The 22,612-nt window shown below is 60.4% G+C and overlaps 1 protein-coding gene across 1 annotated transcript in view; it reads left to right on the forward strand.

Moving 5' to 3' along the window:
• Positions 1–22,612, forward strand: part of ARNT2 (aryl hydrocarbon receptor nuclear translocator 2) — a 149,861-nt gene that overhangs the window by 33,039 nt on the left and 94,210 nt on the right. Inside the window, exons 2-5 of the mRNA XM_053888609.1 lie at positions 5,191–5,305; positions 11,437–11,484; positions 18,787–19,000; positions 22,338–22,551. Of these exons, the coding sequence (XP_053744584.1) occupies positions 5,191–5,305; positions 11,437–11,484; positions 18,787–19,000; positions 22,338–22,551 (591 nt within the window). The remainder of the gene's footprint in view (positions 1–5,190; positions 5,306–11,436; positions 11,485–18,786; positions 19,001–22,337; positions 22,552–22,612) is intronic.

Consider the following 22,612-nt stretch of genomic DNA (forward strand, 5'->3'; position numbering starts at 1 on the left):
GGCCGGGCGGATCCGGTCAACAGCTCTGCAGCAGTCAGAGGAATACATTTCGGAAGAGGGCACCCCGTACATCCTGCTTCATTTCTCCCAGAGCGTTTCCACGGCCAGGATGGCATAGGTGTGGCCTCCTCCAGGAAGCCTTCCTGGGCCCTCGTGGGCATTCCCACAACGTGCTGCCAGGCCACCTGCGCAGCCCCGCGGCCCTCGCGAGGGCTCTGCCCAGCCCCGTCGCCACCAGAGAGGCAGGAGGGGTCCTCTCGTCTCTGACCACCCAGCCTCTGCCAGGCTCCCGGCGCCAAAAGCAGAGCTTCGCGAATGCCGTTTGTGATCGCGACGGGGCCCCATTTTCTTACAGCAGCCTCTGCAAAAGGAAGCAGGGTCCGGATTAATCCCATTTCCCGGTTGGAGCACAGGTAGAGAAACAGAGTCGCGCGATGGGGAATCCAGGCCTGTGCCCAGGACCCCGAGCTGGCACACGGCCCTCGGGGTAAGAGGCCGGAGGGAGGTGTGAGCTCGCGCCCCGCCCGGCCGCGGAGGCCCCGTGTGTCAGGTGTGTGGCGTGCACAGATGCAAATGCGCATCCGGCCCGACCATACTTTCCTTCCTCCTCCGGAAATTTTTTGCCCCATAGTCTCCGTGTGGGAGGATCAGGTGATCGAGGCTTTTTAGAATCTTCCCTTTCTGGGTGCTGACGGCGACACATGGAGTATTTTGGGGCGTTGACATCATCTCTTCCCTCCTGAACGCCCTCTTCGCAGCTGCATCACTCAGGCCCTGCCATCGTCCACCTGGACGGCTGTGACCTTCCTTGCTTCGCAGCAGGAGCAGCACAGGTGTGGTAAGAATGAACCACAGGGGACCGGGCCCAGGCCGGGGAAGGGACCGGCCAGGGACAAGCTTCCTGCAGAAGTAATGTTTGAGCTGAGCTGAATGACTGTTAGGAGTTAGCTTGGTGAAGAGGGAGGAGAGCGTTCTTGCCACAGGACATAGCGTGTGCAAAGGCCCTGAGGTGGGAGGGAGCACGCCGTGTTCAAGAAACAGAGAGCAAGCAGTGTGACCAGAGCTCAAGATGGGTGGGTGGCAGCCTGACCACACGGGGACTGGCTGGATGTGGCAGGGAGCTCCACATTTGTGCCGGGAGCGGACAGAAGCCGCCAGACGATATGAGCGAGGCTGGTCTTGGCAGATCTGGCCCCCGTGATGATGCGTGGGGGGGAGAGTAGGTGCAGGAGGCCAGCGGACGGGGGCCTGAGGCAGGCCTGCAGCGGAACCCAGAGGTTGGAGAGACCTTTAGGAGTAACAGCAGGACCCAATGGTGCATTTGGGATCATGGCCAAGCGCCTGGACGAGATGCCCTGGGGAGAGGAGAGGTGGAGGGGAGCAGGGAGACCCAGGAGGCGGGGCCTGTGAGTGGGAGGGGCGTCTGGCACCTCGAAGCCCGGGGGAGGGAGCTCCAGGTGGGCGAGGCGGGGGCAGCTCTCTGGTGGGGGCACGGGGACAAAGGCCTGAGTGCCAAGGGCTGCACGGGAGGCCCCGAGGCTTCAGGGTGACCCACAAGGGACAGGAGACTACTTTACCACGTGACAGACTGTCCCTTGTACAGTTGAAAGTCCCTCATTTGTTTGTACCGTGGGTTTGCATTTTGCTACATGATCTGTCAGTAAAACCGTTCATGTTTCTGGGCCGCACTAGACGCTTCTCCTTTCTCATGTGGTCAGCCCCAACTACGTGGGAAAGTCCGGGTGAGGACCGTGACCTTGCCTTCCCTTCCAGCGTCTGCTGGGGCCGCCAAGGGCCTGGGGTCCAGGACTCCCCGGCTCCTCTGGCCTGCCTCCACCCTCGTGCAGGGGTGTAGGGCCATGTCTGTGCACCTGCTCGGGGACGCTCCCGGAGGGCCGTGTCCACGTTGGGGTCAGGGCGGTGTTCCCGCGTGTGCCCGTGTGTGAAGCCCCGTGGGGGCACGGGCAGGGCGGAGGTCGGGGAGGTCAGGGACGGCACAGGGGTGGAGGCACACTCGGGGCCTGTCTGCTGACCCCACCTGCAGTGGTGGTGCTGTGCAGGGAGGCATGAAGTTGGCCCTGGAGAAGAGCTCCCCCCTCACAGCCCTTTGCTCCCACATCACTCGGTGAACTGTCGTGAACGGGGGCCGCTGAGCGATCGGGAGGGCCCTCTGTATGGCCGTACCCCCCTTTGTGGCCCAGCACGTAAAATCCTAGAAGTAACTTCATTCCTTACAGTAAGAAAATGACTCCCGGTTTTGTTAGCATCTGTGTGTTTAATTTGGTCACGTTTATGTCTTCTTTTTAAGTGTATTTATTTATTTTTTTTTTTAAGGTTTATTCAGTTTTCAGAGGCAGAGAGAGACAGAGCGTGGGGGGTGGCAGGGGCAGAGAGAGAGGGAGACACAGAATCCGAAGCAGATTCCAGGCTCCCGGCTGTCAGCACAGGGCCCGACGCAGGGCTCGAACTCACAAAACAAGAGATCACGACCTGAGCCGAAGTCGGTTGCTTAACCGACTAGGCCACCCGGGTGCCCCAAAGCTCTAACATCTTCGTCCCCCTGTCGGCTTGCGCCCGGTGTCCTGCAGAGGCTCGGAGGGCTCGGGGGTGTGCTCAGGGGGGTCTGATGGAGGCAGAGGAGGTCCACCCGTGCATAGCGTCCAGTGGGCCAGACAGGGTGTCGACGTGCCACGAAGACGGGGCCTGCCCTGCCCTGGCCAAGCCTGGGCACTCGTGCAAAGCAGCCAGTCTCCTTCTCCTTGCTCCCCTCATTCATCTGAGGAAAGGATTGGACAGTGGGTGCCCCTTAGTCGGGTTTTGGGGACCTTTGCTTTCTGTGTCTCCCTCTCTCTCTGCACCTCGCCCGCTCATGCTCTCTCTCTCTCTCTCTCAAAAATAAATAAATGTTACAAAATCTAAAAAAACAATAAAATAAAGGACGCTCCAAGGAGGGCGAATGGTGTGTGGCTTTTCCTAGCTTGCTTAACTGTGGAAAACTTTTTCTCGGAGAATCTGAGGGGACTGACTCTGTGTGGTTTGTTTTGGGAAGTGGCAACTTTCGTTTTCACCCATATTTGTGCTGGCAGAGGGATTTCGCCTTCCGTTTTGGGGCCTTCACGGACTTCATCTGTTTCAGTCCGCCTTTCAGAAAAAGGACGGCTTTCTTATCAGAAGCAGCTGCGGTGACAAGGTCATCCCTGTTCACGCTGTCTAGCTGTCACCAATCCAGTACAGTAATTGTTGACAGGGGAGAGCATTACCTTAAGAAAGGGGTTTTTTTCCCCCCCAGAGTACTTTCCAGCGTGTACCTTCGTTTAAAAAAACCCAGCAACTGTGACAGCTCTCGGATTTCTGTGATCAGAGCCCAGCAGCTAAATAAGGTTTTGTTTGTTAGTATTCTAAAATTCTCCTTCAGAAGTTTGGAGCACAGTCGTTTGAGTTGACCTTAGAATGTGTTTATGAAACTCGATGTCTTTGGAAGTAACGTGGGGCAGCTGTCGGACGCCTGCCTGGTTTCTGGAAGGAGGCGGGGCGTGGGAACCCGCCCCATCTGAGCACCTCCGGACCCCGGGTGCCCGTTCTCCGCTGACAAGGGCCCCAGTTCCCGTATTTATCCCGACCTGTCTTCTCGAAGCACATCTAGGAAGCCTGCAGCTTCCCTCCAGACCAGGGTAGGAGCTGGGCCGGGCAAGTGTGGGGCCCAATCTCCAGAACAGTAAGCAGAGTCAGAGAGGACCCTTGAATATTTACTTTGGCGTTTAGCACTCTGCCTGAGTTCAGGAAGGAGAGTGAAGAGTAGGAAGGAGAAGCCGTTTAGCTGTGTGGTTTCCCTGAAATTGGGAATGTCCGAGACGGCCTCAACCCGCTTGCAGAAGCGTCCAGCTCATTAGGAGTGAGGTGTTCAGAGAGTGACGTACAGGAAAGGTCATGCCAGACCTTCTCCTCTTGTTTTGAAAAATGTACTTACTTAAACTCAGGTCAGTTGACACGTTGTGTAATAATGGCTTCAGGGGCAGACCCCAGGGATTCGTCGCCTCCATACAGCACCCAGGGCTCATCCCAGCAAGCGCCCTCCCCAGTGCCCATCCCCCACGCCCATCCCCCCACCCACTCCTTCCATCAACCCCCACTTTGTTCTCTGCATTTGAGTCTCTTATGGTTTGTCTCCCTCTCTGTTGTTTTTTTTAAATTTTTTTTTTTTAACATTTATTCATTTTTGAAAGGCAGAGAGAGACAGAGCGCAAATGGGGGAGGGACAGAGAGAGAGGGAGACACAGAATCCGAAGCGGGCTCCAGGCTCCGAGCTGTCAGCACAGAGCCCGACGCGGGGCTCGAACTCACGGACCGCGAGATCATGACCTGAGCCGAAGTCGGACGCTCAACCGACTGAGCCACCCAGGCGCCCCTCCCTCTCTGTTTTCATCTTATTTTTCCTTCCCTTCCCCTGTGTTCATCTGTTGTGTGTCTCAGATTCCACAAAGGAGTGAAGTCCTGTGATATTGGTCTTTCTCTGACTAATTTCGCTTGGCATATCTCCCTGTAGTTCCAGCCACGTTGTTGCGACTGGCAAAACCTCATTCTTTTTGATCTCCGAGGAATACTCCACCGTAAATTCCACATCTTCCTTGTTCATTCACCAGCTGGTGGATCTTTCAGACCTTCTTGTTCGTTACGTTAATGCTCATCCTGGGGAACGTGATCCCGTGAGAGCTGGGGCATCGGACGGGCCCTGTCACTGGCTCATCCTGCGGCCCGTGGTGATGCTTTGAGGCTCCCTGGGCCTCAGTGTCCTCGTGGTGAGCGGCGGGGCCATGCGGGGCTCTATATCCAGGGTTCTGAGTCCAAATTCAGGATGGGGAACAGTCTTCGCCCCTGAGGACGAACGCCCAGGTGGCAGGGGCCGCGGGGGGCTGACTCCTGCCTCTCGGTGGGTTTGCTGCATCCGAGCGGTTTTGCTTTCCGTGGTGCTCGTTCCCCTCAGGTTTTGGCCACGCTGCTGCGTCCGTGGAAGTCTTACCTGCCTCCAGGTGTCCCTCCAGGTGTCCCTATGAAAGCTGTAGATCTGTGCCCTCTTTCACCACCTGGCTCTGCGTAAGGGCACCTCCTAGAGGCCGCTTCCGGTACTGCTGGGTGACTTTCTCGCTCGTTCCTTTCGCGGCATTGACAGACCCTCTCTTGTCTGCATTCCAGAAATGGCTTCGGACATCCCTGGATCGGTGACATTGCCTGTTGCCCCCATGGCGGCCACGGGACAGGTGAGGATGGCGGGAGCCATGCCCGCCCGTGGAGGAAAGCGGCGTTCCGGGTAAGCACCCTCAGCGTTTCCAGGAATCTGGCTTAATACGTGTTGGGCAACACTCTCGACCCGTGAGGGCAATAGTGTCTCTCCCCCTCCGGAGAATCAAAGCTCAGCGGTTTGCATACTGTTTAGATTTTGCAAGATTCCCAACTCTGCGCATGATTTGCACCCAGCTGGGACCTTCTGTTTGCTTGTCCTTGTGATGGGGAGGTGGGTCGCGGCCCCCTGGGCCCTGCTCAGGCCATCTCTGGGAGGGGGCGCCCCTCCGTCCCCCTGCCTCCGCACGCCAGCCGGGGGGGGGGGGCGCGGGCTGCAGGCCTGAGCTCCGGGCGGGTGGCGAGGACCCCCCTGGTGCTCTGCCTCTGCTCCGTCCTGTGCAGGAATTTGTAGGAATTCCTTTCGAAACCTTGGCTACAGCCCGGCAGCTGAAGGCCAGGCGTTTGCATTGTCTGTGCTGCTAATGATGCTGCTGAAGGGGTGCGGGCCAGGGCTGGGGGCGGGGGGGTGCCGGGCGGACGTGGCCCTGGAGCTGGGGGGACCGAAAACCGCATCTCGTCATGAGCATAGCACCTGTGGTCCCAGGCGCGGGTCTAAAGAACGAGGCAGCTGACAGCAATCCCTGCAGGGAACACGGGACGGACGTTTTCACACCCCGTCTGACCCCCGGCCCTTTGCCCATCAGGTCAGTGTTGTCCCCAGCGAAATGGCTGATGACTTCCTCCTGACGGACATCAGTCTGTCACGGTGCGCCGCGTGGCCCTTACGCGAGGGGCCGGGATTTCCAAGGGTGTCGGGGGGCGGTTTGCAGAGGCCGAGAGGCGGAGCGCAGGGCCCGCCCGCCCCAGCTGTCCCGCGATGCCCGGCCGCTCGCGGCGTGCAGGTGCAGGACCCCACAGCCACGGGGCCGGTCCTCAGGGCAGAACCCCCACACCGGCCGTGGGGTGAGGCTGAGGCCCCGCCGCGCCACTGCAGGGGTGCGGGTCCCGTCCGCCCCTCAACCGACTTGTCTTTTAACAGATTCCAGGTGTTTTGAACTTACTTTATTTTTTTTTTTTATGTTTATTTGTTTTGAGAGAGAGAGAGCTCACCGGGAGGGGAGGGGCAGACAGACGGAGAGAGAGCATCCCAAGCAGGCTCCGCCCCATCAGCGCAGAGCCTGACACGGGGCTCAGACCCACGAATCATTGAGATCAGGACCTGAGCTGAAACCAAGAGTCGGATGCTCAACCTACTGAGCCACCCAGGCGCCCCTGAAATTATTAAAAAAATGTTTTTAATGTTGGTTTATTTTTGAGAGAGAGAGAGAGAGAGACAGAGCATGAGCAGGGGAGGGGCGGAGAGAGAGGGAGACGCAGAATCCAAAGCAGGCTCCAGGCTCCGAGCCGTCGGCACAGAGCCCGACGCGGGGCTTTGAACTCAGGAATGGCGAGATCATGACCTGTGCCTGTCGGACACTTAACCCAATGAGTCACCCAGACGTCCCTGAAATTATTTCAAACGTGTGGCTCCCTCACTTCCGTCCCCTGGAGACGGAGCCCCATGGCTGGCCTCGTCCTTTCTCAGAAGAGGCCAGACGGTCAGGCCCAGCCTGTGGTTTGCAGGGTGATCAGCCCCTCGGTACCGGGGGCCGGTGCTGAACCTCCGGGAGTCCTGCCCCCCTTCCCGTCCCGCTCGGGGCTGGGCCACATGGGCCCGTAGCCCACATCTGGACCCTGACTTGTGCTTCCGGCCCTGGCTGGCAGTTGGGTTGTGGTCAGTGTCTCCTCTGCAGAAGTTGTCCCAGCTTCCCTTCCCGAGCAGACCACACACAGCACGTCCTGGAGGTCGGCACCACCCCTGCCCAGCACGTCCAATGTCAGGAAAAGAAAGGAGGGGCGCCTGGGGGCCTCGGTCGGTTGAGCGTCCGACTTCAGCTCAGGTCATGATCTTGCGGTTTGTGAGTTCGAGCCCCGCGTCGGGCTCTGTGCTGACAGCTTGGAGCCTGGAGCCTGCTTCGGATTCTGGGTCTCCCTCTCTTTCTCTGCCCCTCTCCTGCTCAAGCTCTGTCTGTCTCTCTCTCAAAAAAAAAAAAAAAAGTTAAAAAAATTTAAAAAAAGAACAGAAAGGAGAGGTTCAGGAGGGGGTATGGTGCTGACCATTGGCCGACTGTGGAAAAGGCATGGGCCCTTTGCCACAGATCAGGAGGCCTGTCTTTCGCGGTCCTCCCTCGTGAGGAAGGTGCCGGCTTCCTTCTCCCCGTCACGGGGAGGGGAGTGAGCACACTGCGGCTCCTTCTGCTACAACCCCAGTGACTTGGGGACTCGGCCCCTGTGTCCAAGCAAGGAAGTACCCATTCCCACAGGGCTCTGTCCAGAGTGCTTCTCACACCTGGCGTTTTCACCGGTGCTGAAGCTGTGTGATCGAGGCCCCTGCTCTACTCTTGCGAACACTCTGGCCGCAGCCTCAACACTGAGACAAACGCAAAGGAGAGCGTGATGGAGGTCACGCTCATCAGCACGCAGGTGACCCCACGGCAGGGCCCTGCTTCTGTCCCAGGACAGACGCCTTTATCCACGGAATGTGGGGGTGCACCGGGAGCCACAGGCAGGGGGGGAGGGAGAAGAGAGAAGGGGCCCGGGTGATGGGGAAAGGAAGCGGCAACGGGCAGGGGCCCTCTGCCCGCCCTCCGCCCCTGTCCGGGGCTTTCTGGTGGAGGAAGCGTCCGGAATCCCGGGACGGCCACCCGGCCATCCCCGCAGAGCCGGCCCCTCGCAGGCCTTGGACCCGCCTGGCCGCCTGCCTGGCCCGTCCCTGAGGACCCTCGGGGCTTGGATGTCCTCGCCCTGCCCCGGCAGCCTTCCCCGGGAGCTGAGGGCAAGCCGAGCACCCCGCTGGCTGCCGGGACACAAGGTGAAGGTTCAGGAGTTTCAGATTCTTTGCAAAGTGATTCCACATGTTGGGGGGGGGGGGGTGCTGAAGCGAGTCACTTTGTTCATCTTTGCCGAGACCCCCCCCCCATCTCAGGGCCAGTGTGGGGGGGGGGGCGCACTTCTGGTCGTGGCCGGGGGCCTCGGGCTGGCCCAGCGTCCTCCCCTGCTGCCCCCTCTCCTGCAGAGCACGGGCGAGCTCCGTCCGCCGACTCAGCTTTGCGGACGCGTCGTGGTCGCGACTCGGTCTGTCCCGGGGACGCACACGGCCGACTCTTAACTACTCGCGTGCCCAGAGCAGCCTTTCCTGGCCCCGTACTGAGGTACGAGTTCTTGCTCGTTGGCAGGAAAGTGAGGCAGTGCGTTTTCAGCCCAACGTTTTGTACCGAATTCTTGAAAGTGAACACGGTAGGACTCAGAAGTCCCGTTTTGGTTCTCTCCGTTGTTATCCAGAGGCTTCGTGACAGAGGCACTTGGAGAACACAGAGCCAAGCGTGATTGACTTAGAGCTTTTACAGCAGAAGAAATAAGCCTCGTTATTGTCGTGTTTAAAGTCGGGGTGTGAAGGGGTGACAGAGACCCAAAGGCAGCGTCCTGGTTGTGGCCGTGTCCCCAGGAGCTAGGTTTCCTGTGCTGCTGAGCAGGGAGGCCCGTGAGGTCAGGTGACTTGTCCTGAGGGTTTGGCCCGTTGTCTGTGCACTGATTTATCTGCTGGGCTCAGCCCCGTATCGTGCTTTTCCGAGTCACCGAATCTCATCGCTGCACACGTGTGGTCACGTGTGCACAAGAGGGGAGGCACGGTTTCGTGGTCTCTAATCGTCTGCGGACAAACCCTGGTTCCCGAGCTCCCGCTGACCCCAGGGAACTCTGGCTCCAGAGCAGGGCCGTCCCTTCCCGGTCCCCTGGCTCCCTCGCCGGAGCCACAGCTGACCCGGCCCCAGCGGGGACCGCGTACCCTGCCCGGATGGCTCACGTCCCCGTCTCTCTGCGCCAGCGAGGTCCCCGTAGAGATTGGAGCTGTCTTCACGAAAACCAGGGTGACCAAGCATCCTGGCTGGCCCGGGACGCCCCCAGTGTTAGCACTGGCGCCCGGCGTCCTGGGAGCCCTCTCAGCCCGGGAAGGTCGGGATGTCTTGTCACCCCAAACACGAGGACGGGGGGCTGACGAACGCACGGCGTCGTGCGGGAGCCCGATTCTCACACTCCTGTCGGCGTGCCCTGACCGGCATCGTGCAGATAACAGAGCATCTCACACTCGCTGAAGGTTTTGGCCAAGTGCTTACCTAAATCCTCAGGAATTCTGAAAATTTTGCAAATGCAGCGTCTTTTCCTTGACACAGAGTCTCTTGCAGTCGGGGGCTTAGGTCATCTTTGTGCGGACCGCTCAGTTGCACTGTCCCGCGGGGAGCACTAGGGGGCAGCGTCGCTCTGTGGCTCCGCAGAGGATGGGGGGGGGGGGGATTTGGTGGCGGCATTTTTGGTGGCTCTCCGGATGTAATTCCTGGTGAGGGTGGGGAGCCGGCTTCGTGACGGTGCGGCGTAACGATGGCTTTGCCCCATTTGGAGAACCACGCGTTCGGCCCCCATTTGCCCACCACGCAGGCGAGCCAGTGGCTGGCGCCTGACACCCTGTCACCCAGGCGTCACAGGGGGCTGCAGGTCTGTCTCTGCAGTGGTGCGTATGTGGCCCTTCAACTCTCCTTTCGCTTCCTCAGCACTTTTCTTCCCCGCCGCGCCTGCCCTTCGTGCCTGGGGGTGTTTGTCGTCACTGCTGTGTCCCTACTCTTGCCTCGCGCCTTCTGTTCTGTCCCCGGCAGCTAGTGTGGCCCGAGCGTCTGGACATAAGGGATTCCAGACTGGCATTGGATCCCATCATCAGGGCAGCAGATTAGGACTCTGGCCACACCGCACGAAAAGCAAAACAAAAACAACCAAATGATCCCATTTTAAGAAGAAAATAGTCCTTTGCCCTAAGTCCAGTCCCAGAGTCCCCCAAGTTACCCCGAAGCCAGAGAATACGATTTATCTCATGAGGGGCCTCTCTCGTGCGTGCGTGTGTGTGTGTGTGTGTGTGCGCGCGCGCGTGCCTGGGGATGGCCCTGCCTGTGCACCTGGCCTTTCCTGGTGGCCGGGGCGGCGTCCTGTACCTTCCCTGAGTCACCACTGCCCACCTGGGGCTGGAGGTGGGGGTCGTGTTCCCCACGAGGCCGGCCCACCTTCCGCCCCTGGGCCCAGCGGCTCCAGCGGGGGCTTCTCGGCACCGGCGGCCGGGCGGCTGGCCGTCCTCTGCGTGGAGCCCACGGGACCGCACCTCACTGGCCCCTCAGTCCCACTGGGAACGGGGTGGGCAGTGCAGTGGCTCAGGCTTTCCCCAAGGAGCCCCCCTCGGCCCGAATGGCCAGGACATCCATACGATTTCTCATTTTGCTCCTGGGAGATTCTGGGCACAGTTTATCCGAATTAACTGCCCCAGCATCTTGAGGAGCCGCGTTAATTGCTGTTGGAGGGGATTGGTGTTCTCAGGGGAGTTTGGGATATCAGTTAAACAAATGCCTATCAGGACTGTTTTACGTGTGTACGGAGAGGCCCAGGGAGGTGGGGTCGTGAGGATTCGGTGGGTTTCAACAGGCAGACGAGTTCTTTGAGCAGCTCAGTCCCCAGGTTTCTCCTCTGCATGCGTTTGTTTGGGTTTGGACCGTAGGGGATAGTGGCCTTCAACGCCCCTTTCGCTCGGACTCCTCCAGAGCGGCCTCGTTCTCAGGCAGCACGGCCTGTGCGGGTCCCTTTATCGTCCTTAAAGCTTCCTGTCTTAGGGCCCCTGGGGCGTTTGTGGCCTGCCGATGATATGCCAGGGAACAGTGCAGGATGCAGTTGTCGTGGAACAAACCACGTGGCGGGGAGCAGGTGCCCCAGAGCTGCGGGGGGGGGGGGTGACATCAGGCACCGTGGACCTTTGCAGGGCAGCGTTTGCAAGCCGCCGGCGGCCCGTGGGGGCCCCTTTGCACAAGTCCCCGACCACGTAATGAATGGCGCGTATATGCACGCCCTTCCTTTTGCCCTTTCCTGTACCGAACCCGTTGGCTGACCGCGTCCGAGCGTCTACCAAATAGCTGGGGCTTGGGAGGGTGGGGCATTTGTCCCCCTGCATGGAGCCCCCTCGGTGCCAGCAGCTCGGGTCACCAGTGATGTGTCCTGCCTGTAATGAGTCTCCTCGTGCTCTTGACTTTTCAGGATGGACTTTGACGACGAAGACGGAGAAGGACCCAGCAAATTTTCCAGGTGAGTTTGCTTTATGCCCCTCGGATTCCAAGAAGCCACAGCCGGCCGTCACCGTACTGGGACACCCAGTTTGTCGCTGGACAAGCCGTTGCCTGTAGTCGGGCCCCTTGATTGTCCCTCATCCCGGGCCCGTGTTTGACCCAGTGACAGGCAGCTGGAGGTAGCCCTTCCCGCACGCCGGCCAGATCGCGGAGTCCGGTCACCGGGGCAGGATTGTTGGTCTCAAAAGTGCAGTTAGCTCTTTAAACAATGATTGCCGAGCATTACGGGCTCCTTTTTAAATCTCTTCTTAAAAATATTTTTAAAGTCTATTTTTGAGAACGAGAAAGCACACACGTGTGGGGGAGGGGCAGAGAGAGAGGATCCCAAGCAGGGTCCACACTGTCAGCACTGAGCCCGATGTGGGTCTTGATCTCACAACCCTGAGATGATGACCTGGGCCGAAACCCAGAGTCAGACGCTTAACGGACTGAACCCAGCCACACAGGCCCCTGGACTCCTTTTTAACAGACCTAGAGCTCAGGTTTAGAGAAAAGATTCGGCCTCTCCTAGCACGGACAAGAAGGGGAAAGGAAGGCAGTGGGTGGCCGGGGCGCGGCACTGTGAGGTCCTGGGGGCCGTGTTCCTCACCGGGCACGTTGACAGCGTGGTCAATGGGGCTCAGGGGCTGTCCTGAGTGCAGACCGCCTCCCGGAAGGGCGGGGCCTCGGATGCAGGTGGTCAACTATCGCGTACGGGAAGGGTAAGGCAGGCGCAGCCCCCCGGCCCGTCCCTCTTTGTCTTTTCTTTTTCCTCTCTTTTTTTGCGTTGTTTTGTGTGCGTTACACTAGGCGGTTTGGCTGTGTGGAGAGAGAGGCACGGATCGCTCGATCCTCTTGGCAAAGTGCCTGCCCCATCCCTGATTCTCGCTTGTGGAGGGACTTGAAACCCGGCCCCGGGTGACGGGTGCCTTCCTCTGGCGTCTGCATTCCACAGTTTCCGTTGACGGCCTTGGTGATTTTTTTCTAGGTTTTTAGAAGGATGATGTCCGTGGGGAGCCCCAGGCCCACTGACCTCCCCAGTCTGCTGGCCCCCACAGCAGTTATTTTAGGTCGTGGTTCTTTTCGCCCACGTCGTGGCTGTGAATTGAGCACATGTCACCCCAAATGGAGAGGAACACACGTCCCGTTACTATTCGGGGCCTCCCGGCGTCTGCACGTAGTAAACTTACCTCCTGGAGGCACTGTCCTCCCCAACCTGGTCCTCCCGTCCTCAGTGTGGGCTCCGGGGGAGACCACAGAGAGGAGACAGAGAATACTGTGCTCTCTAATGACCCCGGAGTTTTCTAATTGAAACAAGACGTGAGTTTGAGTCACAGAAGCATGTAGTGTTTTCCCTCAGTGTGGACAGAGCTCCAGCTTGGACGCCCACTTGTTCTAGGGAAAAGCTTTACATTTAGAAAAAAATGTTTTAACGTTTATTTATTTTTGAGAGACAGAGAGAGACAGAGCACAACTGGGCGAGGGGCAGAGAGCGAGGGAGACGCAGAATCGGAAGCAGGCTCCAGGCTCCAAGCTGTCAGCACAGAGCCCGACGCAGGGCTCGAACCCACGAACTGGGAGATCATGACCTGAGCTGAAGTCGGACGCTTAACCGACTGAGCCACCCAGGCGCCCCTAGGGAACAGCTTTAATTGCGGGGAGTGCTTTGTTCCCGAAATGGGAGTAGCCCTTGGACGTAAGGGCACATGGCCCCCTGTCCTGGTCCATGGGCGCCTTACCCAGCCTCCCTTCGTAAGGAGACAGCGACCCCCTCCCCCGCCCCCCGGGTTTCTCCGGTCAGAATCCCCCTTGAGACGACATTGTGCACCGTGTCGAGCTCAGGAGACCGTGATCCCTGGGGCCTCAGGACAGAGAGGAGGAGAGGTACCGAGTGACATTTGCCTGACATTGAGGATCTGAGTCAGGGATGAAATCACAGGGCAGGCTACAAAGAGCTCATTGTATGAAGGCCCATCTTTAAGAACAAACCTTAGATTCTGGGCAGCTATCTCATCAGCCCGCCCGTCCGCAAGTCAGTTTTTCCACGGCCAGAGTTCACAGCGAGGCCTCTGCGGGCCGCGTCCTTCCTTCCACACTTGAGAAACGAGGGGGAAAGATGGGACGTGTTTCAGCAGGAGTCGGGGCCGCACCACTGTGTCACAGGGTGGGGGGTGGTCCACGGACCGGGCAGCCGGCGGGTGCATCCCGGCCGCTCGGAGCTGGGCCAGCCGGCAGAGACCATCCCCAGCCCTCACGCGGCCAGCGGCCAGGGTGCCCTGCGGAGCGGGCTGGAGAGGCCGCTTCGGGTGGCCCCTGGCGGCCGTGTGCGCGGCACGCCTGGGGTCTCTCGGCGTCCCGCCCCTCTGCTCACGGTCAGCCGGGAGAAGCCCCCCAGGGAGGCCCTGGAAGAGAGGGTGGCCAGGTGCCGCCCCGCACCCAGTGCAGATTTGTGACTCAGAATCCGGCCGGGGTGCTGAGCCGTGGCTTCCGGCCCCTGATGTTTGCTCAGCCAGCTTTCCCAGGCTCTCTCCAGGGTGGTCCGAAAGTCAAACCCATCATCAGACCTCATGTCTCAGTTTCTTATTTGGGAACTATGGTCACTGTCACATAGGAGGTAAGTCATGGCCGTTTTCTTAGAGGGACAGCCAGCTGTTTGGGTAGGAGGTTGCAGATTTGCCACGGATGCAGGGTCAGGGGTGAGGCAGGTGCACGAAGCGGGGGCCAGGGGCAGGGGCCCAGCTCGGAGGGGGTGGGGTGAGGCCAGGGCCGGGACGGATGAGGACCAAGTCTCCATTCTCAGGATGGAGCCTCCTCGGTCTGCGGTCTGCGGTGTGGAGTGGGCTCTAAGGTTTTCCGCCCCCTTCTCTGTTGGCATCCGTGGGATCCAGCTCGGGTCACCCCAGACTTGTCTCGGGCACGCCGTGTCGCCTCTGCCGGCCCCCGGACAATGAGGGGGCCGGAGGCAGGGCAGGGCAGGCGTGCATTGGAAGAACGGTGCAGGTTCCACGGGCACCTGAGAGCTGATGCGGGCGGGGGTGGGGGGGCTGTGTTCCAACGGCGGGGGTGCAGCCGTGGGAGGGGCTGGCCGCGGCCTGCGGGGGTGGAGGGGACAGGAGGTGGGCTACGTGCCATTGGCCCCCACACCGTGCCGTGTCTGCATGTGCAGCCGATGGGTGACCGTGACTAGGGCCTCGAGGGCGATAGAGACGGGCGGCCCGAGCGTCACAGGAGGAGCGATTTTTGCCAAAGAGGCAAGAGAAGCAGGGGTACAGAGTGACCTTGCTTCCGGGGCCGGGTCTGGGGAGGACAGCTTCCGTCGAGAGCACGGAGCCTGACCGCACAGCCGTCCCGCGAGCTCCCGTGTCAGTCAGGGACCCGGGGGAACCGATCACACTCCAGAAAGCGTTTCTGCAAACATGAGTCTCCCCGGCAGCCGGGAGTGGGGCAGGCCCTCTTTCCGGGAGGCCACCGCGAGCCCCGTCCCCCCCCCCCACCTGTGTGGGTGGTCCTGGCCCACCTGGGAGGTGAGCACCTGTCCTGCCCCCGCCCCCAGCAAGGCCTCCAACCTCAAGCCTCCTCCCCACGCTTCTTCCTCCCCCACCCCCGCCGCTGCCCCGTGGTGCATTTTCTGGTGGGTCCAGGGTTCCTTTCCGCGTGTGCCTGCGGCCGGGCTCGGCCACCAGCAGTGGGTGCTGGCTCGAATGTCGCTGCAGGGACACCTGACAGCCCGGAGCCACCACCAACCGTCAGACCTAGACACGGTGCTCTTTGCGTGATTTGCACGTGTGTGTGTGTGCACACACATGTGCCCACGCATACTGGTTCATGAAAAGAAAGGAAGGGAAACGTGGCCAAGTCAAACCCTTTTGACATTCGATTTACAACTTCCCTCCCAACCTTTCATTCCGGCCCCTGCATGTTATCAACCTGGTTTTCTGCCGTATTCGGACTCACTCTGGACCCCGGCTCTAAACACCCCAGAGACCTTGCCAGCCTTCTCACACCTGTTCTGTGAACCCGGCCACAGTGCGCGGGGCGTCCTGTAAGCCTGGAATCAACCCCCCCTGGAGGCTTTACGAGGCTCTCTCCCCCTTCAACGAATGGGTCTAAGCGACCTTCCTGAGGCCCCACCCCGTCTCTGACGTGTCTTTTTCCTGGGACGCGTAGGGCACCCGGCTGCACTGGTCCCCAGCCACTGCTGGGGGAGCCTCGCCGAGGAACCTCTAGCATTATCTAAAAGGAAAGCTATTCGTGAGAGGAAAGTTTCCACTGAGTCAGCCTTTTATCCTTCATCGCACCTGTTCTGATACTTTCCTTTTGACTTCTGTGCGGTATTTACGCTCAAGAGCACGTTTTTGGTTTGATAGGTGGTGATGATGCTTTAGTTCTCGTCTTTCCCTGTGAATTTGCCACCTGTCTCGTTTATATGTATGGTGACTAAAACCCCGTTGGTCCGGGGAAAAATCCGTGTGGCAGATGTGTCCTGCAGAGACCTTCCCCGGCGGAAAAAGCGGAGGGCGGTTGGTTCCCAGAACCCTTTGCCTGCGCATCCTTGGAAAGCCGGGTAGTGTGTTCCCAGGTGGGAAGACACTCCACGCCCTCCTGACGCAGAGAGGGTGGCCAGGAAGGAGGAGGGGTTCCCCTCCACCTGCCGACCTGCTGCCCGGTGTGGGACACGTGCATTGGCCCCGGGAGCGCTCTTTACGGCAGGGAGATAGATGTCCAGCTGGGCCTTCCTGGCTCCAGAGCAAAGACCCAAGGTGGACGTTTCCAGACTCTCCCGACGCTCTACGCCTTGGCGTCCTTGGAGCTCACGACCCAGATAAGCGGGGCGGACCTCGGCAGGGCCACAGGGTGACCAGGGCGTTGAGTTGGGGGTTCTTGCAGACTCAGCAGTTTGGGGTTAGGATCTGGGTTAAAACGCTTCGGAATGAGATCCGTTTTCTGGGGAGCAGGGTCTCTAACATCAGGCCCACGTGGGCCGGTCTTCCCTTCGTATGAGATGTTTGGTGCCCACGTGATTGACGTGGTTTTGATGTCCTTCTTACCTTGTTCGGCTGCCCCCCTCCTCCGTTTCTGTCCTGCAGAGATGAATTAACCGTGACTTGTGGTGACAGTGCCCGGAGAACAGCGGGACTTTGTGGGGAGCGGGGAGGAAATCATTTCTGGGGTCACATGTAGTCCCGAGCTGTGTCCCTCGGAAGCCGCCGGGCATTTCCTCCCCCATGACGCCTGTCAAGGCAGGGGCGTTCCGGCTCTGGATCCGGGACCGGTGAGCGCGCTGGGGAGGCCTGGCTCAGGTCCTGCTAAGTCAGTACCTCTGAGCCGTTGGCCCCTCTGCCACAGAGGGTGTGGGGAGGGTCCGATGTGGCTGTCGAGGCCTTGGCGAGCCGGAAGGTGCTATGTACACGTGGAGGCTGTGTGTCCTGCCGGGGACAGGGATGACCAGAGGCTGGGCCTGGCCCCTTCTTGGGAGGGTCGGCCATCTCAGTCCCCACCTCTCTGTGCTGCACGGGGACCTTATCTTCAGCCTGGACGTGTGGCTGCCTTTCGCCTGGCAGAATCTGCCTTGTATGGCTCCGGCGGGCAGGGCACCTGCCTGCTTCCCAGGGAAGGAGCGTCCCTTCCCCTTCTGGAGAAGCCTCAGACGCCAGGGAGGGTTCCCGGCTGGACGTGCCTCTGCGGATCCCCCAGAGGGCCTGGCCAGCCCCAGGCTCATTATGGGGCTGCACAGAGTGGCTTTTCTTAGGCTTCCTCGGCTCTCCAGACGTTCTGCCCTGCTGCCCAGGAAGGGCTGGCCGGGACAGGAAGGGTGTTCCCTGAACGCCCAGCAAGATACAGCCTCCCTTCCTGCTGTCAGGAGGAGGGTGCGCGTCTGCCGTTAAGAGTGCCTTTGGGCAGGAGACGGGAGGGAAGCTCATCCAGGGTTCCCATCAAGAGTGCAGGCTTGGGTGGGGACAGGCTGCATCCTGCATCACAGCTGCTGTCCCTGAGCAGCCAGAGTTCATGCCCGATGTCGTACCCCCTTTGGCAGCCCCAGACAGCATTCTCTGCACACCATCTCCCCACCTGTCTGCTTTGACAAGGTGCAGGCTGGCCTGGGGGGATAGGGGGTGGGGCGAGGACACCACCCTGAGCAAGCTCACCCAGCCTTTCCCAGAGTCCCGGGGCCAGCAACCCCCCCCCCCCATGCCGCCTCCCGTGACAGGTGCACAGTGCTGGGCACAGGTTGGGGGGGGCCTAGGGCCAGGTGCGTCCCATCCCGCCTCCTGTGACAGGTGCACAGTGCCGGGTACAGGTTGGGGGGGGGGGGTCCCATCCCGCCTCCTGTGACAGGTGCATGGTGCCAGCACAGGTGGGGAGGGTCCCGGGGCCAGCGCCCCCCATCCTGCCTCCCATGACAGGTGCACGGTGCCGGGCCCAGGTGGGGGGGGGGGGGGCGGCGCCTGGGGCCAGGTGTGTCCCATCCTGCCTCCCGTGACAGGTGCATGGTGCCAGCACAGGTGGGGAGGGTCCCGGGGCCAGCGCCCCCCATCCTGCCTCCCGTGACAGGTGCATGGTGCCGGGCCCAGGTCGGGGGGGGGGGTCCCAGGCCCAAATGGGGGGTCCCGGGCCCAGGTGGCGCTGGGCTGTTACTCTACTTCACCCTCAAGGTAATAATCCCGAGGTGGGAGCGCCCAACCATCCCTTCTGCTGGGTTTTCTCTGCACGCATCATGGAGACCGATTCCAGCAACCCCTCACGGTTCTTTTTAACCAATGGGCCATTCGCTGTTTAATAAGCCAGGAGCGCACCTGTCCTATCCTGGGCCGTAGAAACCCTGCCGGGCCTACAGGAGAGGTTTGTCCACGGTCTCGTCCGTCTGTGGCCCTGAGGACGGCGAGGCCACACGGTGCTTCTCACTGTAGGGCCGCAGGAGACACACATCCACGTGGAGCACAGCTCCGAGCAGCGGGCGGGCATGCACCCACGTGCAGATTCAGGCGCGCGCGCACGTTGGCTTTGCTTCCCGCGGCTGAGGGATCAGGTCTCCATTCTCTGTGCTTAGTGGAAACTAGTCGGGTGCGTGGGAACAATGACAAGGGCTCAGGACGCCCTTGGAGGTGAGACGGGGCCCTGCGGAAGCCTGTGCCCCACCCCCCGGAAGGCCGCAAGGGGTCTGTGTTTGAAGCGGCAGCCGTTCCGGGTCGGTGTTAGCGGACGCGCCGCTCGGTCCTGTTAGACGGCGACCGCTGGTCTGACGCTTGTCTTTCCCCCGCCTTGTCGTCGCGCTCTCGGGAAGAGAGAACCACAGCGAGATCGAGCGGCGGCGGAGGAACAAGATGACCCAGTACATCACGGAGCTGTCGGACATGGTGCCCACGTGCAGCGCGCTGGCCCGGAAGCCGGACAAGCTGACCATCCTCCGCATGGCCGTGTCGCACATGAAGTCCATGAGGGGCACAGGGAACAAGTCCACAGACGGCGCCTACAAGCCGTCGTTCCTGACGGAGCAGGTACTGTCCGTGGCCCGTCCGTGGGCCCGCGCGTCCCCACGGAGTCACTGTGGGGAGGGGACGAAGTCACCGTCACCGGGTGACACAAGCTACGCGGGGAAAGGGGTTAAAGGTTGAGGGGTGGGTGGAACCAGGAAGCTGTACTCCTTTCTTCGCGGCGGTGTTTGTCCATCTCTGTGTCCTTTGCTTTTGCGTTTCCCGTAAACCTCAGTGAGGCATCTCTCCGAGAACACCCCGGGCTTAGTGTGCGGACGTGGGACCGTGTCCGTGTAAGCCACGTGCCGCCGTGCCAGCGAGTGGTGGCTATACCATCACGGTGGCAGCCCGGGAGCGGTCGTGGTGATAATCGTGGCGTCATCACCACCGGCTGCCAGCTCTCTGCCCGTTTTCGCGCTTCCTCCTCACTCTAGCCGGGGGAGAGGCCGCTAGTGTTGGTCCCTGCTGTGTAGACAAGGGCGTCATGGCTCACAAAGGGTCCGGCCACCGCTCAGAGGCAGAGCCGGGGCCTGGCACAGGTTGGCCGGGCCCCAAAGCCGTGCTTTCCATCCGTGACGAAGAGCTCACACGCGGAGTGGTTGGCGGGATAGTGTTTTACCAAGTTTACAAACCCCTGCGTCAACGGGAAGGCCCGTGTCCCACTCTCAGCCCTGGCCTGTGCGCCCGTCAGAGGCAGGTCCTCAAACGCTCCAAGCTTCACTTTGCTCGACTCTGGAATGAACGGAGGCTTTTTGCGTCCCTGACCCCGAACGCTTTTGCAGGACACGTGGGCCGGTGGGTCTGGAAGGACTTGGTCCAGGGTGGTGGGCGTGGGACAGGCAAGGTGAGGTGGCCGTGGGAGAATGTGGGCGGGACTGAAGTAAGGGAGACTTTGAGGAACCCGCAGAGCATGGCCTGAATCCCTAGCAGTGCGGGGCCATGGGGGGGGGGGGGTGGCCAGAGCGCGCCCGGAGAGCCGGGGACGGGGCGCTTGACAGGAAGAGGTCGTGGGCGTGGGGCCGCGGGGGCGGGAGCGAAAGGCGTGACTAGAGACGGAGCCATCTGCTCTGGTGGGGCCGGGCTGTGTCAGGTCAGGGGAGCGAGGTTCCGAAAAAGGACGAGGAAAAGGGGCAGACGCGGGTGACTTCCGCTCTGTGGCCACAGGATCTCACCTGCCCTTTCCTGTCGTCCTGGCGCCTGACCTCGCACGTGTGAGGAGGCTGTGGCCTTGCCATGACCGTGACCCGGAGGACCCAGAGCCTGGCGGTAGGGGCCTGGCTGCCAGCCCCGTGTCCCCTCCATAGGGTAGCTCCACCCACCAAGGCTCTGCTTCCCACAGGGCCTGGCCGGTAACGGGAGGGGGGATCCCCTGGCAGGTGACGGGGCAGAAATGTGTTACGTGCCCACGAGCCGCCAGGGTAAGAACAACGCTTTCTCTACGGGTCCCTTTAACTCACGACAGTCTTGCCAGGTCCGCCTTTGAAGTTAATCCTCATCCTTAAGTGACTGAGGATGGGGAAGGTGAGGAGGGAGGCGGGTACTCTGCTTCCATGAGTCCGGCCCATTCCGTGGTCAATGGTGACAATAGCTGCATCTATGGGGCGCCGACTGTATGCCAAGCCCTTCCTGAGTGTCCACACGCAAGAGCTCATTCAGCGTCACAAAATCCCACCGGAAAAACCCGTGTGGAGAGACGGAGGCTGAGGACAGTACTGTGCCCGGAGGCACACAGCTGCGTGGGTTGAGAGGCACTTCTTTCCCTCCAGAACCCGTGCTCGCCGGCCTTCCTGTTGGTTTAACTGGAGCTCGGAAGCCCGTGACCTTGATTAGGAATCACGTGCTCCCGGAAGACAAAACTGCGGAGGGGTAGACAGAGGGGCCGTGACCAGCGTGAGGCTCCGACCCCTAGACCTTCCCGCAGCCTTCAGCCTCCGCCCCGTCCGCCGGCGCACGGGATCCGCTGTTATGCAGACATCCTGCTCCCTTCTTACGGTCCTACTGGTTGTGAGCTCTTGCGGTACTGAGCGTGAAGGTGTCGACCCATCCTCTGAGCTCAGGAAGCGGCGGGGAGGCATAGATCAGCTGAAGGACGAAGCAAGGGAAGTGGACAAAACAAACTTTTTCTTAGAAAATCCCGTATAGTCTGCTTCCGCCCTAGGGTCCCAGGCCAAGGATGTTCAAGTTCTGACCCAGCCAAGAGCTCAGAGCTCCCCAGATTCTGCTCACCAGCAGACCCGCGTTTTCTTTGGGTCCTCAGAGCGCCCTGGGGCTGGGCCCCATGTGTCAGATTCCCGCGTGTGCTGTGGGCGCTTAATCGGTGTTACAGTGGGGCGACATCCGAACCGAGGATTCCCAGCAGAAAGTGGCCCTTTGTGGCGGGAGCCTGCTGAGTGCGTGGGGTGTTGGAGGCGCACGTGTGGGCGCGGGGCATGTGGGAGAGTTAGCTCCTCAACGCCCAGAGGGGCAGAGCACATTGCATCAGACTTGATGCGAAAATGACACGGGTAGGTAGGCTACACTTGGGCTGCCTTCAGGCAAAGAAGAGACATCTTAACAGAGTTGACTCTGCTCCGTTCACGCCCCTTGGGATGATGGTGGGGCTGCCCGCTGCCCGTTCACGGATTCCACGCAGCTTCCTTCCTGCCCTCGCTGACCGTCACAAGCCCCGTGAGTCAGCGCGGCCCCAGGGCTGGCGCAGCTAACCTTTCTTCTCGCCATAAAGCGATGTGGGCAATGCTGTGTGCCCTGCTGCCTCCCGACGCTGCCCGGAGAGTCTGTCGAGGAGTTCTGGAAGTTTGACGGGTGCCCGAATATGAGGAGATACTCCCGTATCCGCTGCCGGCATTGCGCTCAGAGCGCAGGAAGGGGAGGAAGTGCACGCCAGCCGTGCGGGAGCGGTGGCTGGGACACTGCCCTCCTCACTGTCCCCTTTCTCTTCCCCTCCCCTCCCTTCCAGCAGCAGCACCTTCTGTATTGAGCCCTGTGCCCCGGGCCCTTCTTGTGCCCCAGCAACAGGACTGCAGCTTGAATATGTAGGTGAGGCTATTCACACCTATGGCAGCCCAGCACATTCTGGTGATCACTCCCTTGCTTTCCAGCCCCTGCCCTGGGCAAGAATTTCCTTCTCTCCCTAAGAGAGGGCTGGTTTGGGCAGGGCCAGAAGTCTTTGGAGTAGCTGTATCTCAGAGCTAGGACAAGCTCTGTGCATTTTTTAGCTTATTTTTCAGTAAGAAAAAAGCAATCAAAGTTTCTAAAACTGTGTATCCCAGTGAGGGAGCAAAAGTCAAAGGTTGCTGATAGGACAACTTAATGAGGCTGCGTTTGTCAGTGTTCTGTCCTAACCTCGATCTTCTCTTCCCAGGAGCTGAAGCACCTCATCCTGGAAGCAGCCGATGGCTTTCTGTTTGTAGTGGCGGCAGAGACGGGACGGGTCATTTACGTGTCTGACTCCGTCACCCCTGTGCTGAACCAGCCCCAGTCAGAGTGGTTTGGGAGCACCCTGTACGAGCAGGTGCACCCCGACGATGTGGAGAAGCTGAGAGAGCAGCTGTGCACCTCCGAAAACTCCATGACAGGTCAGTGCTGCCCCCTCCTGGGGGCTGTTTGAGTCTGGAGAGGGATGTCTTTCAGTAAACA

This window comes from Panthera pardus, unplaced genomic scaffold (assembly GCF_024362965.1).
Source record: "Panthera pardus isolate Hobbes unplaced genomic scaffold, ASM2436296v1 HiC_scaffold_23, whole genome shotgun sequence".
Lineage (NCBI taxonomy): Eukaryota > Metazoa > Chordata > Mammalia > Carnivora > Felidae > Panthera > Panthera pardus.